Source organism: Chiloscyllium plagiosum, unplaced genomic scaffold, assembly GCF_037043375.1.
Source record: "Chiloscyllium plagiosum isolate Xiang-an unplaced genomic scaffold, Cpla_swu_hap1 HiC_scaffold_11, whole genome shotgun sequence".
NCBI classification, from domain to species: domain Eukaryota; kingdom Metazoa; phylum Chordata; class Chondrichthyes; order Orectolobiformes; family Hemiscylliidae; genus Chiloscyllium; species Chiloscyllium plagiosum.
Genome location: NW_028270149.1, coordinates 80,702,690 through 80,722,082, shown reverse-complemented (window position 1 = coordinate 80,722,082; position 19,393 = coordinate 80,702,690). Strand labels below are relative to the sequence as shown.

The following is a 19,393-nucleotide window of genomic DNA, read 5'->3' as shown; positions in this document are numbered from 1 at the left end:
CTGGAGCACACAGGGGAAACCCACACAGACACAGACAGAACCTGCAAACTCCACACAGGCTGTCGCCCAAGGCTGGAATCAATCCTGGGTCCCTGGAGCTGTGAGGCTAAAAGCTAAAAGAAACAAAGTCTTCTCTCAGCTTAAGTGCAGTGTCTTCCTAAATAAACTGAAATCTTCAAAAACACTAAAATAGCATATTGCACCAGGTTATCATGAAACTGTTATACCGGAAACATGTGGAGATTGAGTAAACAAGATGGACAGCATGTGAGGTTGTGTACTGGCCAGGAAATTTCAGCAACTTGTGAACAGAGTCAGAGACAGAGTCAGAGATGTACAGCATGGAAACAGACCCTTCGGTCCAACTTGCCCATGCTGACCAGATATCCCAACCCAATCTTGTCCCACCTGCCAGCTCCCGGCCCATATCCCTCCAACCCTTCCTATTCATATACCCATCCAGATGCCTTTTAAATGTTGCAATCAGACTAGTAACCGCCATTTCCTCCGGCAGGTCATTCCTTACAGTGCATTTCAGTAACAAAAACAAACCAAGCTATTACATTTTTCAAAAGGAAATTAGGTAAAAAAGTGAAAAGGAACAATGAGAACACAAAGAAAGTTCAATTTGGATAGTTAAAAGCTGTTTATAAAGCAACAGTGGAACAGCTAACTGAGGTGGGTGAGTGATGTCCTCCTCCAATTTGTATAAACTTTATTGCTTTGGTAAATATATTGAAAATTGAAACTGTTCAACTAATTTTTGTAATACATTTTCAGGAATAGAATAAACAGAAAATTTTCTGTAAGCTTTTCCAAATGTTGGGGTGATTTCCTCTGAACTTAAATGTAACTTTTGGCTCATTTAAAGCAGTCCCATTCTCCACTAACACGATGAGCAGAGAATTGATACACAGGTAGATTGGACATTTATCCAATTATTCACCAAGCGTAGTTTATTATCTTCTATTGTAATTCCAACCCATAAAAGAGAATGATGTAAAAATGTCATTCTTACCTAAAGGGGCAAACAGATTGCCAATGTGAACAGCATGAGGAAAATAAAATGGACCATAAAGGTGCCCACAGCAACTGTGCAGCAATCTCAGGATACACAATGAAAGCCAAACCAAAGCCTGAATTATGGGTACATGTGATATGGTAAAACTAACTGTGCTGTAAGGAGAGGATAAATGTCCCTCTATTTTAACCAGGAGACCACTCTCAAAGCATTCACTATTGTGAAATTTTTCCTTTATCAATCCATCCTGGGTCACCATTAAATAATATTGTCAATTCAATGCCAGATTTGTGCTATGGAGATGGCCATAACTGTATTGATACAAAATATTATTTACATTTTTTAAAAATTTGGGCAAGTTTATAAATGAAACATCAGTGAAGGTGGCTAGTGATAGGACACAAGCCCGAGGAATATCTGCAGCGAGGACACAGGCTGGTTCCAAGACTGCTACAACCTGACATGCAAGGCCATCATGGAAGCTAGCATTATGGAAACATGTAAAGACTAATAGGTTGGAGAAGTGAGCAATCTTTTATTTTCCTGCTGTGTAAAATGTTCCGTCTGTAAGGAAGGTTGTGAGGTACCATGACTATATGCTGGGCAATGTACTGAATAGTATAAAAGTGGAACAGTTTCCCTTCAAACTTTATAATGCTCCTGTGAAACTGGTAACTCCTATCACTATACTGGAAGCCTAGAGAGCCAGGGCTATCACACTGAGCTTAAGAACTAAATTGCACAAATTGCTTGTATTGATGTAATTTGAATATCAGATCATACTGTCATTTATCAATGTTATTTCAAACTATTTATGAACCATTCCTGAAGAAGGGCTCATGCCCGAAACGTCGATTCTCCTGCTCCTTGGATGCTGCCTGACCTGCTGTGCTTTTCCAGCAACACATTTTCAGCTCTGATCTCCAGCATCTGCAGTCCTCACTTTCTCCTCAAACTATTTATGCCTGAAGATTCAATGGCTATTGTTGCTTTACTAACAAATCCTCATTGCAACCCTGATCAAAAAACTTCAGTTAACCTGAGACCTGCACAATACCCACCACCAAACCACCCCAGCCCACAACTCAAAACATTTTGAGTCCTAAATCATATCCTCTTAGTCGGACTTTCACTTAACTAACTTAGCGAAATTGTCTTCTAAGTTGTCACAATATTTAATGGAACTCCAATAGCACTTGTTGGGGTCCTGAAGCTGTTTCTCCTCTCTCAGCTAAAAGCTGGGAGTTCTCTTCCTGCTGCTAGAATTGCATGAGACAATCTATTTGATTGAATTCACCTTTGCCAACGATATGTTTATGGGACGTTACTATATTGGCACAGTTACTGTTTAGTAGTGAATTAATCTATTATTCTGTGAAATTTTCCAATAGTGTTAACTTATTCAAATTACTTATTTCCTTTGTTGTATTTACGACACATCTGGATAGCAGTAACAGGATAGGTCAGAGTCAGCATGGATTTATGAAAGGGAAATCATGCTTGACTAATCATCTGGAATTTTTTGTGGATGTAACTCTGAAGATGGACAAGGGAGATCCAGTAGATGTAGTGTACCTGGACTTTCAGAAGACCTTTGATAAAGTCCCACATAGGAGGTTAGTGAGCAAAATTAGGGCGCATGGTATTGGGGGCAAAATACTGACTTGGATAGAAAATTGGTTGGCTGACAGGAAACAAAGAGTCGTGATAAATGGCTCCATTTCGGAATGGCAGGCAGTGACCAGTTGGGTACCGCAGGGATCAGTGCTGGGACCGCAGCTTTTTACAATATACATTAATGATATAGATGATGGTACTAAAAGTAATATTAGCAAATTTGCTGATGATACAAAGCTGGGTGGCAGGGTGAAATGTGAGGAGGATGTTAGATTACAGGGTGACCTGGACAGGCTAGGTGAGTGGACAGATGCATGGCAGATGCAGTTTAATGTGGATAAATGTGTGGTTATCCACTTTGGTGGCAAGAACAGGAAGGCAGATTACTACCTAAATGGAGTCAAGTTAGGTAAAGGGGCAGTACAACGAGATCTAGGTGTTCTTGTACATCAGTCAATGAAAGCAAGCATGCAGGTACAGCAGGCAGCGAAGAAATCTAATAGCATGCTGGCCTTCATAACAAGAGGAATTGAGTATAGAAGCAAAGAGGTTCTTCTGCAGCTGTACAGGGCCCTGGTGAGACCGCACCTGGATTATTGTGTGCAGTTTTGGTCTCCAAATTGGTTATGGTGAATATTTTTTAAAGACTGCCTCAGTTTCAGCTGGATTATTGTATCCAGTCCTGGGCACTGCACTGCACAGGAGAGGGTCCCGAAAAGGGCGGCACGGTAGCACAGTGGTTAGCACTGCTGCCTCACAGCGCCAGAGACCTGGGTTCAATTACCGCCTCAGGTGACTGACTGTGTGGAGTTTGCACGTTCTCCCCGTGTCTGCGTGGGTTTCCTCCGGGTGCTCCGGTTTCCTCCCACAGAGCAAAGATGTGCAGGTCAGGTGAATTGGCCATGCTAAATTGCCCGTAGTGTTAGGTAAGGGGTACATGTAGAGGTATGGGTGGGTTGCGCTTCGGCGGGGCGGAGTGGACTTGTTGGGCTGAAGGGCCTGTTTCCACACTGTAATGTAATCTAATCTAATCTAAATTTGAGGAAAGACATTCTGGCTATTGAGGGAGTGCAGCGTAGGTTCACGAGGTCAATTCCCAGAATGGTGGGACTATCTTATGTTGAAAGATTGGAGTGACTGGGCTTTATACCCTTGAGTTTAGAAGGCTGAGAGGAGATCTGATTGAGATGTTTAAGATTATTAAAGGATTGGACAGTCTGGAGGCAGGAAGCGTGTTTCCACTGATGGGTGAGTCCCGAACCAGAGGACACAGTTTAAAAATAAGGGATAGGTAGGCCATTTAGAACAGAGTTGAGGAGAAACTTCTTCACCCAGAGAGTGGTGAGTGTGTGGAATGCTCTGCCCCAGAAGGCTGTGGAGGCCAAGTCTCTGGATACCTTCAAGAAAGAGTTGGATAGAGCTCTTAAGGATAGTGGAATCAAGGGTTATGGGGATAAGGCAGGAATAGGATACCGATTGAGGATGATCAGGCATGACCATAATGAATGGTGGTGCTGGCTCGAAGGGCAGAATAGCCTACTCCTGCACCTATTGTCTATTTTAATGATAATGTATGAATAAAGTGTGCTTTGCTTCAAGACTGGTAGTTTGACCCATTAAATTGCATCTAGAACACAACACTTGCCTTTAAAATAAGAAAAAGTCAAGGTCGAGGCTATTTTCTTAATATTTTGAGAGGGTTTGGTCTGGCTCATAATAAATTGAAGGTTCCTGTCAGGATCAAAATCTCTAATTGGATTCAGCATAATTGGATTCAGGATAATTGGATTCAAAAGCAATGGTGAGTGTTGGCGTTTTAATTTCAGGTGTTGCATTTGATTGATTTAAATACGGGTTGCTTCGTATAGTAATGACTCTTTCAGTTACTAAGAGTATCCTGCGGGTGGAAGAAGTCACTTCAGGAGTTTTACAGAAAGTGATCAAGGCAATGGGCAAACAACCTAGAACTTGGGTTGCCTGAGTCTGTGAGGAAAAGGAAAAAAGTGTGGCAATCGCACAGCACTTACAGTTGCCAGGAATACCACTGAAATGGCGAAATTCAATTGAAAATGAAGCAGCTTGAGTTACAGGCAAAACAAAAAGAAAAAGAAAAGGAAATAAAACACTTTTGAATTATGATTAAAAGCAGAACAAAAAGAAAAAGCAAGGAAAGCCCGAGCAATGAAAGGGACAAACAGAGAGAAGAAATAGAGAAAGAGAGAAAGAGAGAGCTTTTGAACTTCAGAGGTTGGAACTGAAAATTCAAAGTCGACTTAAAATGGTGGAGGTAGAATTGAAAGGTAGGAGTTGTGAAGAGGACAGTGATGGAGAGCAATCCCATTGTAGCCAAAGGCCCAGTGGGGATCTGTTTAAATATGTCCAAGTGATGTCTAAATTTGACGATAAGGATGTAGAAGCCTTTTACATTTCATTTGAGAAAGTGTTTCAACATTTGAAATGGCTGGTGACCATGTGGGTATTATTGATCTAAACACAGTTGGTAGGTACAGCCAATGAGGTATTTGAATCACTATCAGAGAAGGCACCTGGGGAGTACAATGAGGTGAAAAAAGCCATCTTAAATGCACACGAGCTAGTACCAGAAGCATAAAGACAACGTTTTAGGAATCGAGGGAAGAAACTTGGCCAAACGTTCAGAGTTTGAAAGGACCAAAAAAAGCAATTTTGTTAAGTAGATAAGGGCATTGAAAAAAATCAAACATATGACGTGCTTCAAGAGACAATTATTTTGGAGGAGTTCAAAAATTCACTTCCTGAAGTAGTGAGAACTCATGTTGAAAAGCAGAGAGTTAAGACTGGCAGATTAGCAACAGAAATGGCAGAAGATTATCAGGAAATTCGTAAATCAAAGTTTGGCTTCCAATATCAATTTCAATCTGTGAGGGATATAAATTAGGGAATAAAGAAATCATCAGGTGGTAAGGAAAAACAGATAACATTGAAGAAAGTAAAGATAGTTTACCAGAAGGTAAAAAGGAAATCCATGAGGGGGAAAGAGAAGTAAAAAAGTTCAGGAGTTTTCACTGGAATGAAGTCGGCCACATGAAGTCGTAGTGTTGCTTGTTTAGAAAACGCACTGAGAAGACAGACGTGGGAAAACAGGATAAACGATTGAGTTTTGTTGAAGTGGTAAAGGAAAGTACAGTGGAAACTAATAAGATGCAAATAATTTACAAGCTGATCAGGAGTTGGTTGAGAAGAAAGTGCCAGATCTCTTTAAAAAATGTATTTGCATGGTAAGGTTTAACTTATGTATGCCAGCAGGAACAGGGAAAGAAATTCAGATTTTAAGAGCTATGGGATCAAGTCAATCTTTGATGGTGAGAGCTGAGGAGAAATGTACTTCAGAAGGAATACTGCCAGAAATGCTAGTAATATATGGAATTCATGGTGAGAAGAGAGTGTTCCATTCTCCACGTGCTCCGGTTTCCTCCCAATGTCCAAAGATGTGCAAGTTAGGTGAAATGGCCATGCTAAATTGCCCACAGTGTTCAGAGATGTGTACATTAGGTGCATTAGTTAGGGGACATGTAGAATAATAGGGTAAGGAATCAGTTTGGGTGGGTTACTCTTTCGAGGGTTGATGTGAATTTGTTGGGCCAAATGGCCTGTTTCCACACTGTAGGGATTCTATGATTATATAAAGTGAGGGTGGAGAATGTGGTGAGAAGTGGTGAAGTGATGATGGGAGCAATAAAGAAATTCTCAGTTCCAGGGATACAGTTTATCCCTGGTAATCATATAGCTGGATCACAGGTGGATGTGATGCCTACTGTGGTTGAAAAGCCAGTGGAAAATCAGGCAAATAAGGTGTTACATGAAGTATAACCTGGGATTTCTCCTAACTTTGATGTCAAGGTCACAAAGCTGCAAGTGGAAACAGGAGGAGGAATCAAAGAGTAAAGATAAGGAAGTGGAAGTTCAAACATCAGAAATTATATTTGATCAAATGGTTGAGAAAAAACAAGAATACGTGGAGGTCAAAATGGATATTTTAAATTCAGACAAATTAGCTGAATTATGACAGCAAGATTAAAAACTAAAACAGTTGTATCAAAAAGTATATACAGAAGAAGAAGGAGTTTAGCCCAGAATATTACTATCATAAAAATGAAGTTTTGATGAGGAAATAGAGATGATAACAAATCCAGGCTGATAAAAATGGCAGAAGCTCATCAAGTTCTATTACAGGAGGGTTATAGAAAGGAGATGTTGCAGGTAGCAGATAAATTGCCAGGAGGGAGGCATTTGGGGGTAAGGAAAACTCAAGCCAAAATACAAAAACATTCTTATTGGCCTGGACTATATTTGAATGTGGTTGATTTTTGCTAGACATGTCATATATGTCGCAAAACTTTGGACAGTGATAAAACCAACATCCTTATTACCCATTCCCCCATTTGTGAAACATTTTACAAGAGTTTTAATTGATTGCTTCGGGTCCCTACGTAAATGAAATATGGAAATCAGTATTTGTTGACCATAATGGATGTGTATACGAGATTTCCAAAAGACATTTCATTATGCAGTATCACGGCTAACAGAATTGTGGAAGGGTTACTCTTTTTTTTTACTAGACACAGACTACCCACAGAAATACAATCGAATGAAGGGTCAAATTTTACATCAAAATTATTCAAGGAAGTTATGTATAACTTTGGAACAAAACAACTCAATCCACTGCGAACCATCCAGAATGACAGAGAACATTAGAACTGTGGCATCAAACTTTAGAGACCATGTTGATGGCTGAGAGTGAAGACTATCCAGAGGATTAGGAAAAAGGAATTCTATTTCCACTGTTTTGCAAATAGGAATGCACCAAATGAAACTACCAAATTCTGGTCATTTGAGTTAGATTTTTGGCATGAAGTGACAGGATTACTGAAATTAGTTAAGGAGAAATTGGTGAATCAGAGTTCAGAGATCACATATGTAGACTATGTGTCAACTTTCATGGGAAGATTAAATTGAGTGAATGAGTTGGTGAGACAGCATTTTAAAGTAGCACAGCATGTGATGAAACAGGAAACAGACAAAAAATCAAAAAGTCGCAATTTTGCCAGCAGAGATAATATGTTGGTGTTACACCCAGTAGTAGGTGAACGTTTAAAGGCAACGTTTAGTCAGCCTTATCAAATCAAAAGGAAATAGAGTCAAGTGAATTATTTAATAAGAACATTAGGTCGGAAGAAATCTCATGCTGTGTATCATGAGAATATGCTCAAAAGGTATTTTGATAGGCAAGAAAAGCAAAATGAGAATGTGTTACTGGTTACAACACAGAGTGAAGAACCAAGTTCAGAGGACTCTGAATTGGACATTCCTCAAATTATTTTGGGCAACAAGGAAGTTCTCAAAAATTGGAATAAATTAATGAGTTACCTTCCAGAGGAAAACTGAAATGAAAGAGTTATTATAATCACATAGCAAGATATGTGGGAATAAGCTAGGAAGTACTAACCTGATTATGCATGATATATATACAGGAAATGCTCTTCAATAAAGCAACACCCTTACGGACCTAACCCTCAAAGGTTGGCACAGATGCAAAAAGAGACTGAATAGATCATAGAACATAGAAGAATACAGCGCAGTACAGGCCCTTCGGCCCTCGATGTTGCGCCGATCCAAGCCCACCTAACCTACACTAGCCCACTATCCTCCATATGCCTATCCAATGCCCGCTCAAATGCCCATAATGAGGGAGAGTCCACCACTGCTACTGGCAGGGCATTCCATGAACTCACGTCTTGCTGAGTAAAGAATCTACCCCTAACATCTGTCCTATACCTACCCCCCCTTAATTTAAAGCTATGCCCCCTTGTAATAGCTGACTCCATACGTGGAAAAAGATTCTCACTGTCGACCCTATCTAAACCCCTAATCATCTTGTACACCTCTATCAAGTCACCCCTAAACCTTCTTTTCTCCAATGAAAACAACCCCAAGTGCCTCAGCCTTTCCTCATACGATCTTTCTATCATACCAGGCAACATCCTGGTAAACCTCCTCTGCACCCGTTCCAGTGCCTCCACATCCTTCCTATAGTATGGCGACCAAAACTGCACACAATACTCCAGATGCGGCCGCACCAGAGTCTTATACAACTGCAACATGACCTCAGTACTCCGGAACTCAATTCCTCTACCAATAAAAGCCAGTACGCCATATGCCTTCTTCACCGCACTATTTACCTGGGTGGCAACTTTCAAAGATCTGTGTACATGGACACCAAGATCCCTCTGCTCATCCACACTACCAAGTATCCGACCATTAGCCCAGTACCCCATCTTTTTGTTACTCTTACCAAAGTGAATCACCTCACACTTAGCTACATTGAACTCCATTTGCCATCTTTCTGCCCAGTTCTGCAGCTTATCTATATCCCGCTGTAACCTGCCACGTCCTTCCTCACTGTCTACAACTCCTCCGACTTTTATATCATCCGCAAACTTGCTCACCCAACCTTCTAACCCCTCCTCCAGGTCATTTATAAAAATGACAAACAGCAATGGTCCCAAAACAGATCCTTGCGGAACACCGCTAGTGACGGCACTCCGAGATGAACCTTTGCCATCAACTACTACCCTCTGTCTTCTTCCGGCCAGCCAACTCCTAATCCAAACCTCCAACTCACCCTCAATGCCATACCTCCGTATTTTGTGCAGTAGTCTACCATGGGGAACCTTATCAAATGCCTTACTAAAATCCAAATGCACCACATCTACCGCTTTCCCCACGTCCACCTCCTTAGTCTCCTTCTCAAAGAATTCAATAAGGTTTGTGAGGCACGACCTGCCCTTCACAAAACCATGCTGACTATCCTTGATCACATTATTCCTATCCAGATGTTCATAAATCCTATCCCTTACAATTCTCTCTAAGATTTTGCCCACAACAGAAGTGAGACTCACCAGCCTATAGTTACTAGGGTTATCCCTACTCCCCTTCTTGAACAAGGGAACCACATTTGCTAGCCTCCAATCTTCTGGCACTACTCCTGTAGACAACGAGGACATAAAATTCAAGGCCAATGGCTCTGCAATCTCCTCCCTTGCTTCCCAGAGAATCCTAGGATAAATGCCATCAGGCCCAGGGGACTTATCTATTTTCACCCTTTCCAGAATTTCCAACACCCCTTCTCTACATACCTCAAAGCCATCCATTCTACTTAATTGTGACTCAGTATCCACATCGGCAACAATGTCCTGTTCCTGAGAGAATACTGACGAAAAGTATTCATTCAGTGTCTCCCTAATCTCTTCAGCCTCTTCACGCAACTTCCCACTACTATCCTTGACTGGACCTATTCCTACCCTAGTCATTCTTTTATTCCTGACATACCTATAGAAAGCCTTAGGGTTTTCCCTAATCCTACCAACTAAGGACCTTTCATGTCCCCTCCTTGCTGCTCTTAGCTCTCTCTTCAGGTCCTTCCTGGCTACCTTATAACTCTCAATCGCCCCAATTGAACCTTCACGCCTCATCTTTACATAGGCCGCCCTCTTCCATTTAACAAGGGATTCCAATTCCTTATTAAACCACAGCTCCCTCACACGACCCTTTCCTCCCTGCCTGACGGGTACATACTTATCAAGGACACTCAATAGTTGCTCCTTGAACAAGGTCCACATATCAATTACGCCCTTGCCTTGAAGCTTACTTTTCCAAGCCACACATCCTAAGTTATGCCTCACCGCATCATAATTTCCCTGCCCCCAGCTATAACTCTTGCCCTGTAGTGCACACTTATCCCTCTCCATCACTAGAGTAAAAGTCACCGAATTGTGGTCACTTTTCCCAAAGTGCTCACCTACCTCTAATTCTAACACCTGGCCTGGTTCATCACCCAGAACCAAATCCAGTATGGCCTCACCTCTTGTTGGCCTATCTACATATTGTGTCAGGAAACCCTCCTGCACACATTGGACAAACACTGACCCATCTAACGAACTTGAGCTATAGCTTTCCCAATCAATATCAGGATTGTCCCCCATAACAACCACCCTATTACTTTCACTCTTCTCTTGAATCATCCTCGCAATCCTTTCTTCTACGTTTCTAGAACTATTAGGAGGCCTGTAAAAAACTCCTAACAGGGTGACCTCACCTTTCCTATTCCTAACCTCAGCCCAAACTATCTCAGATGTCGAGTCTTCATCCATCGTCCTTTCCACCGCAGTAATACTATCTTTGACAAGCAATGCCACACCTCCCCCTCTTTTACCCCCACCTCTGATCCTACTAAAACATTTAAACCCTGGGACCTGCAACAGCCAATCCTGTCCCTGTTCTACCCATGTCTCCGTAATAGCCACAACATCGAAGTCCCAGGTATCAACCCAGGCTGCAAGTTCACCTACCTTATTTCGTATACTTCTTGCATTGAAGTATACACACTTCAAGCCACTTTCCTGTTTACAGACATCCTCCTTTGAAATTGATGCCATGTTCCTAACCTCCCTACACTCCAGGTCTTGCACCCTAAAGCTACAGTCTGGGTTCCCATGCCCCTGCAGAGTTAGTTTAAACCCCCCCCCAAGAGCACTGGCAAACCTCCCACCAAGGATACTGGTGCCCCTCAGGTTCAGGTGCAGACCATCCTGTTTATAGAGGTCCCACCTTCCCCAGAAAGAACCCCAGTTATCCAAATACTGGAATACCTCCCTCCTGCACCATCCCTGTAGCCACGCATTTAACTGTTCTCTCTCCCTATTCCTTGACTCTCTATCACGTGGCACAGGTAACAAACCAGAGACAACAACTCTGTTCGTTCTAACTTTGAGCTTCCAATCTAGCTCCCTGAAAGCCTGCCTAACATCCTCAGCGCTCATCCTACCTATGTCATTGGTGCCAATGTGGACCACAACTTCGGGCTGCTCCCCCTCCCCCTAAAGGACCCGGAAAACACGATCAGAGACATCACGTACCCTTGCACCTGGGAGGCAACATACCAAATGTGAGTCTCTCTCATTCCCACAAAACCGCCTATCTGTGCCCCGAACTATCGAGTCCCCAATTACTATTGCTCTGCTCTTCTCCACCCTTCCCTTCTGAGTAACGGGGACAGGCTCCGTGCCAGAGGCCTGAGCCCCGTTACTAAACCCTGGTAAGTCGTCCCCCCCACAAGTATCCAAAACGGTATACTTGTTCTTGAGGGGAACGGCCGCAGGGGGTCCCTGCACTGGCTGCTTCCACCCAGTCCCCCTCACTGTCACCCATCTATCTGCCATCTTTGGAGTTACTACTTCCCTAAAGCTCCGATCTATGACCCCCTCTGCCTCCCGAATGATCCTAAGTTCATCCAACTCCAGCTCTAGTTCCCTAACACGGTCTTGGAGGAGCTGGAGATGGATGCACTTCCTGCAAGTGTAATCAGCAGGGACGTCCATGGCATTCCTCACCTCAAACATGTTGTAAGAGGAACATTGCACTGCCTTCACTGCCATCCCTCTGAAAGTATCCTTTTTTAAAAAAAAAACTGGGTCGAAAGAATACAACAAGCAAAATTCAGCACTTACCTACTTACCACAACAGGTCTTATTATTTAGGTTGGAGGAGGAGGGCGGGTGGGAGAATGCATGCTCAAATACAACATAATTGAAGTGAGTTGCGAAGAATGGAGCTCACCAAGAGAAATGGTCCCAAAACTATGTATAGACTATCACAAAGATAATGCAGTTACAAAATCTGATTCATATTCTATTCCATGTTTGGAATTCTGTATTTGAGAAGGTGGGACAAGCAAATTAGATTAGATTAGATTACATTAGATTAGATTACATTACAGTGTGGAAACAGGCCCTTCGGCCCAACAAGTCCACACCAACCCGCCGAAGCGAAACCCACCCATACCCCATACCCTTACCTAACACTACGGGCAATTTAGTGTGGCCAATTCACCTGATCCTGCACATCTTTGGACTGTGGGAGGAAACCGGAGCACCCGGAGGAAACCCACGCAGACACGGGGAGAACGTGCAAACTCCACACAGTCAGTCGCCTGAGACGGGAATTGAACCCAGGTCTCTGGCTGGGTTCAAAGACTAATTGAAACACTAATAAAGTAATTTTGGGATTATCCAATTATTACCCATCAATGTTCTGGTGATTTTGAGTCACGCTTGGGAAGTACATTTGGAGAATCTATCGGAATTGCTCCATCAACTTCAGGAGGCAGACTTGGTGATAAACATGGCTAAGAATATGTTCGCAAAAGCTCAAGTCATGTTCATGTGCCATGTCAATGTATGTAAACAATTGGACATGCGGGATGTGAAAACAAAAGTTATTGGGGAATTTCCCATAAGAAGAGGGAAGTATCAGACTGGCTGAGTTTCTACAGAAATTTCTGCTCCAAAGAATTCAGATTTAGAAATAAACAATGAGTCAGATTTAGTTAGCTGCCAAATGAGGTGTGAACAGTTATTTAATAATGGTCATAGTACTCAAGTTCAATGATAAGGTCAAACATGAAACAGCTATGAAAATTCTCAACTGAGGAAGGGCTGATTTTAATAGAATGAGATAGATACTGCAAAGTAAGAAAAGGAAAATTCAATGGATGCTGGAAATCTGAACCCAAAAACAGAAAATGTAAGAAATATTTAACAAATCTGGCAGAGTCTCTGAGACAGCAACAGAATTAATAGCAGCTATTTGTTGTCACAATTACACTTTTATCCTGTATCTACATGCTGTCGTACAAAGGTCCACACTGGAGAAATATGCAGTGTATCTTCAATCCATCTGAATCCTGAACACAGAACCATTGGGAGGAACCAAGTTATTCCCCTTTTTTACAGCACTAGCTGCCATATTCTAGTCAGTGAAGGGTTTAAATGTCCCAAAGCCTCATTGAAAAGCTACAGAGAGAAAAGATGTGTATAAGGCGAGTAGGTAGAATGGCAGGTAAATGAGTGTGCGGGATAGGGGGAGGTAAGTGGGTAAGAAAATATACTGCAAAGTTCAAGAAGGCAGTGAGTCTAGCTGTGTCAAGAGTAAGGAATCCCATCAGAGTTTTAACACAATATGCTGAGTAGAGGTGGATCATTACACCGAGACTTAAGGATCAGTGCAGCAGAATATTACTTGTAATACACAACGTTGTTTTTCTCACTTGATACATGCCTGAAGAAGGTACTTGAGCCCTTTGCCAGTGTGAAGCAACATTAGCAGCATTACAATATAAGCAACAATAAATCACAACAAGTAGTTCATCTGGGTGCTACTGAATGCTGACAGATGCATAACGAGGTGGTACCAAGCATTGATATTGTTCAAGTTAGTAACCCAACATATTGCAAGAATCACTGACGATTGATATCTGCTGATCTGTCATCGCTGAACAATATATTTGAAATTGAAGCCCTTTCTGAGATGCTGTGCTCTGTTGTCCTCTGTGCTCTCCACAGTCTCCAAAAGAAATCACAACTGACACCACCTGAAACTGTGAAGTAATCTACCAGTCATCAATTGGTCATTTTGAAGTCAGCATCAGCTTCCATCTTGTCACAAAGGTTAGTTATTTTCGTAGTGCCTTTTAGTGATTATACATTTGTGTTAAATTGCAGACACTATGTCTTTATAATTGAGACGTAATCACAGTGCTAGTGTGGAGTAATGGTGGATAGCATAACAATTGGTGAGCAGGTTAGATTGCTCTCTGGTTCATTTAATGCAATCTGTTTCTGCCATTTAATTGTACTCTCAGTGTTTTTCTCTTCCCTGTATTTTGGATTTCATGACAATACCTCCTCCTTTTCTGTAAGCCAGATATGGGAATCTCTGGACATTGCCCACACCAACTGCAGAACTTCAAGGACAGTCTTCAAGGACCAGTTACCTCGCTCTCCACATTCTCATCACTTTCCTCATAGGATCAATGGTGGCAATCTGGAGAAAAGAGAAGTGATGGCTGATTTAAAAAATTGTTGGATAAACTCAGCAGGTCTGGCAGCATGTGTGGAGAGAAAGTGGAATTAATGTTTCAAATCCAGTGACTCTTCTTCAGAACTGATCGTACCGAGGAACAAACTGTATAAATGCTGATGACAGGGAAGTAAGCTGACCGAGTCCAGAGGGACAGAAAGAAAGTTAGATAAAGGAAGGGTTGATAGTATGGCAGGGAAGGTAAAACACGCTAATGATGGGGCCCATGAGAAAGTGAAAATGGGTCGACTTGGCTGAAAGCAGTCATTTCTTCACCGGGCCTAGAGTAAATAAAGGACATTAGTAGCTCAGTTGGCTGGATGGCTGGTTTGCAATGCAAAGTGATGTCAGCAGCATGCATTCAATTGAGGTTATTATATTGGACTCTCTTTCTCAATCTCTCCCCTCGCCTTAGGTTTGATGACCTTCAGCTTTAACCACCATCGGCATCTCTCTCTAACAACTGAGCAGTCTTATGGCCTGGTAGGACGATGGTGATTTGACATGAAAAAGGTGCTCAGGCCCTGAAATCATTGAACTTGATATTGATCCGGAAGGCTGTGAGTTTCCCAAGCAGAAAATGAGATGCTGGTCTTCCAGCTTGTACGTAGTCTTGCTTGAGCATAGCAGCAAGCCTGAGACAGAGATCTTGGCCAGGGAACATGGTAATGTGTTGAACTGGCAGGCAACTAGAAGCTCAGGGTTACTTTACAGAGTATAGATGTTGCTTGAGGTGGTGATGCACTCTGCGACTTGTCTCCCCCAGTACAGAGGAGATCACATTGTGAACAACGAATACAACAGACTAGATTGAGTGAAGTGTGGGAAATGGGTCAAACATGGCTAAGTGCCCTATTAACTCCAGCTGCATTAGAGAAAAAGGGTGAACATTTCTGAGGTGCCCCTGCATCAAGGTGCCAGCATCAGAATCGATGGACCAAAGATGGAGTAACTGAGAGAATGGGATGGAGTCCTCACAGGAAGGAGGGTGTGAGGATGAATAGTCCAGGTAAAGGTGTGAGCCAATGGGTTTGGAATGGATGATGGCTGATTTGACTTTCTCCACCTGGAAAAAAAGCAAATGTTATGTTTCCACTCACAGAATAAACAATGTAACTGTTCCCCATTTGCCAGAATCAGTTTGTAAAGTGAACCCTCAAGAAGCTCTGCAATTCGCAACAACTAATACCCCCAAATTATCCGTACCTCACAGGGTTTTACTTGAAGCCACTGATTAATGTTTTGAAAAATACTCAGCATGTGCTTTGGAGCATGTGTTTGAAGATAAGTCTGTGAGAACCCAGATAAAGCAAATTCTCTTTTGACCATTTGGTCACTGCTGAAAGATTCTTCTATTACGGAGGGTATGCTTAAAGAAGACAGTGTTACAGTACTATGGTTAAATAAGTGACAGAATTCTGAAGTGCAGTGCAAAGTACAGTAACTCTTCCAAATTTGAAGTATCTGCAGCTCTGCTTACACAGGTTATGAGGTCTGCAGATGCTGGAGATCAGAGATGAGTGCGTGTTGCTGGAAAAGCACAGCAGGTCAGGCAGCATCCGGGGAGCAGGAAAATTGACGTTTTGGGACAGAGCCCTTCATCAGGAGAAGGGCTTCCTGATGAAGGGCTCTGGCCCAGAACATCAATTTTTCTGCTCCTTGGATGCTGCCTGACCTGTTGTGCGTTTCCAGCAACACTCTTACACAGGTTATGAGTTTATCTAAGATCCCAGAATATTTAAACTTTTCATGGATTCAGTATTCCAATTGGCCGCTGTGTACATCATTGTCTGAGCATTCAGTATCAAAGTGCATTTACAGTTTTGACTGCAGATCAATTTTTAAAGGGGACAGTACATTACAGCTGTACATATCAGAAAACAAGGCAAAGCCAAACCCTCCATGCATTCACTAAAATATGATGTGAAGGAGCCAGTGTTGGACTGGGGTGGACAAAGTTAAATATCACACAACATCAGGTTATAGTCCTACACGTTTATTTGGAAGCACTAGCTTTCAAAGCACTGCTCCTTCATTAGGTTCCTGATAAATGAACAGCTCTCCGAAAGCTCGTGCTTCCAAATAAACCTGTTGGACTGTAATGTGGTGTTGTGTGACTTTTAACTTTGTTCACTAAAATAATGGAAGTTGCTCCTGAAGCTGATAAACATCTCCTAGACAATTTGAGTTCCTTACAACTACTGCAGAAAGACTTTTTCTGCTCTATTTATATAGTAATTATAGTCTGAATTTTAACTTTTTGACTGTTTCCTGTCTGTGATGCCAATAGTAAATTGAGAATCTTGGAAGTGTTAGTAATTTACTTTTCCACAGCATTTTGACCTAGACATTGTATCTGCATCAATCTTCTGAGTTTCCTGGCTCACTGCTGTGAAGTGATATGATAACGACCTGTATCAGTCTGTTTCAGCTCCATTGTTTAATGGAGTTCTATGTGGATCAGAATTGAAAAATTACAGATAAGTTTTGACATAATCTTGACTTGCACAGATGGAGGCTCAGTGTACCATGGTAGCAGTACAGTTCCATGATGTGTCCAGAGTTTACTGCTAAGCTATAGATTCTTTCATGGGTTGTGGGCATAACTGTCAAGACCAGCAATTGTTGTTCATCCCTGTTGCCCTTGAAGTGAGTGCTTGGCTAGAAAAGTTTGGAGCTGGTTATGAACTAATCAACTACATGGTTGTAGAACTGGGCTCATATATAGGACAGACTCAGTAAAGACAGCAAATTATTTTCCTGAAGAACATTAGTGAGTCAAATGTGTTTTTGTAACAATCGACAATAGTCACTGAGACTAACTCGGTATGTGAGATCTATCAATTAAACTTATCTGATGGTACGATGTGAATCCCAGAGGATTAGCCAGTTCTCTGTATTACTATTCTAATGTCATTACCACTATCTCCCCTTAACTTACTCTCTTTTATTCATTTCCTTCATCATTGAATACTGTTAAACCAGATTTTACTTTACAAAATGAACAGTAAAATTACTCCTGATTTTACTTACAAAGGCCACCGCCCATCTCACACTTGCTCCATTTCCCATTTCATGAACTGATGCTTCCTCTGTGGTGTTCATCCTTGAATTTTCTAAAAACTCACCCCGCTCATGCAGCTTTTCAACCCCTGGTCAGCTTGAGGTTAAAAATAGAGAAATAAAAAGGGTGCAGGCACATGGGGAGGTAAAATAAAAGCATTTCCTTTACCTCTCACCAAACTCTCAGAGTTTCTATTCTGCGTCATTCCATTAACTACCCTTACTTGATTGGATTTCAGATCAATCTCTTATCAAGCAGTTAAGCAAACCAGTTAAGTCACAAACTCAGAGTGGCACAGCTTGGAAACAGATCCTCGGGTCCAACCAGTCCATTACTTAATTGGCTGATCTCACTTGGCATGCAGCAGTGGCGTTAACTGACATTATTAGTCCTGCCTTGGTTGAATGGAAGAGCAGATTCAATGGGCTGAATGGCCTAATTCTGCTTCCATATCTTATGGTCTTATTGCCATCTCTAAGAGATTTCAGATTTAAACCATTACCTTTAAGTTCTAAATTCCAGGTAAGCTTTGCGCTTTGCGCCACAACACCAGTCTGTGGTAAACAGCACTGACTCACATTGAGCTACTGTCTGTCATTGAAATATGATGTCTTGGAATCCTTGCTTCATCTTCTAAATTTTGCTTCATCTCCTGCATGCCCTTCCAGATTGCCACAGGAGTTGGTGCTCAGGTCGATGAAGGAGGTCACTCACTCTGAGGAAACAGCATCACAGGACTCCTGCACACCATCCACCACCTCAGAAACACACAGCTCAGTGAGACCAACAAGGAAAGGTGTTGGCTTATGATCTGGTGAGTCATGCATCACAAGTGAGCAAGAGGGTGTGTTGGACATAAAGACAGTAGTGGGGGTCCGTATTAGATGGTCTGGGCCTTTCCAGCCTCTACACAGTCAGTGTAGATGCCAGAGACTGACTTGAAGTTCTGTCAACTTTTCTGGCAGCACTTTTCACTACCAGAGAGATTGAAAGAGTTCATCCCTGGATTGACTGGTATAATGTCTCAGGCATTAACACTGATGGATAGAGAGTTAACCTGCAATGGAACATCCAACAGGTAACTGAGAATATACTGGCTTTCACTAATGATCTGAGCACTCAGACTGCCACCTTGGAGAAATGAGAGAAACCTTAATTTTGACACTGAATGTCACAACAAAATGCAGCAAATATCCTTGAGTCTCGTTGAGGAGAGTGACACAGCTTGGACCGTGCATTTGTCACCTATCGCTGGCTTCCACCAGGTGCATGATGCCAAACATAACACTGAGAGGGCCCCATCACTCAACCAGCAGAGTTCACCAACCCAGAGTCCATCAAGGTCCAGCTCCGTTGTGACCACAGCTGCCAGATCCTGGAGGTGCAAGCTAGCTAACATGGAACCGCCATGATGTACACATACCAGAGAACTCACAGGTTCCTGGTTCATTCCTCAGGTAATGCAGTGATGGATGCTGGGAAAGAAGGCTGACCACTTCCAACCATGGCTCTGGGCATCTTTATTCAACCGTCACACTGATGCACAATGGAGATACACTGCTGGTCATTCTTCTACCAGGGCCGAGTGGAACAGACAATAGGCCTCCCCATGCTAAGGTTTTCATGATTGGAAGACTCTGGTGGAGAACTGCAGGATAGCCCAGAAAGGGTTGGATGCTGCATCATTGTGGTATATGATACCTTTCACAACTGCAGGTCACAAAGTGGGGATTGTC

The 19,393-nt window shown here is 42.3% G+C and overlaps 1 protein-coding gene across 4 annotated transcripts in view; it reads right to left on the bottom strand.

Annotated features, from left to right (window-relative positions):
* Positions 1-14,494: 14,494 nt before the first annotated feature.
* The window catches only part of LOC148148847 (sodium- and chloride-dependent neutral and basic amino acid transporter B(0+)-like), a 96,281-nt gene continuing 91,382 nt past the window's right edge, over positions 14,495-19,393 (bottom strand). For all 4 annotated transcript variants that reach the window (XM_087992207.1, XM_087992210.1, XM_087992211.1 and 1 more), the window contains one exon: positions 14,495-14,557. In XM_087992207.1, the coding sequence (XP_087848333.1) occupies positions 14,504-14,557 (54 nt within the window). In that variant the 3' untranslated portion in view covers positions 14,495-14,503. The remainder of the gene's footprint in view (positions 14,558-19,393) is intronic.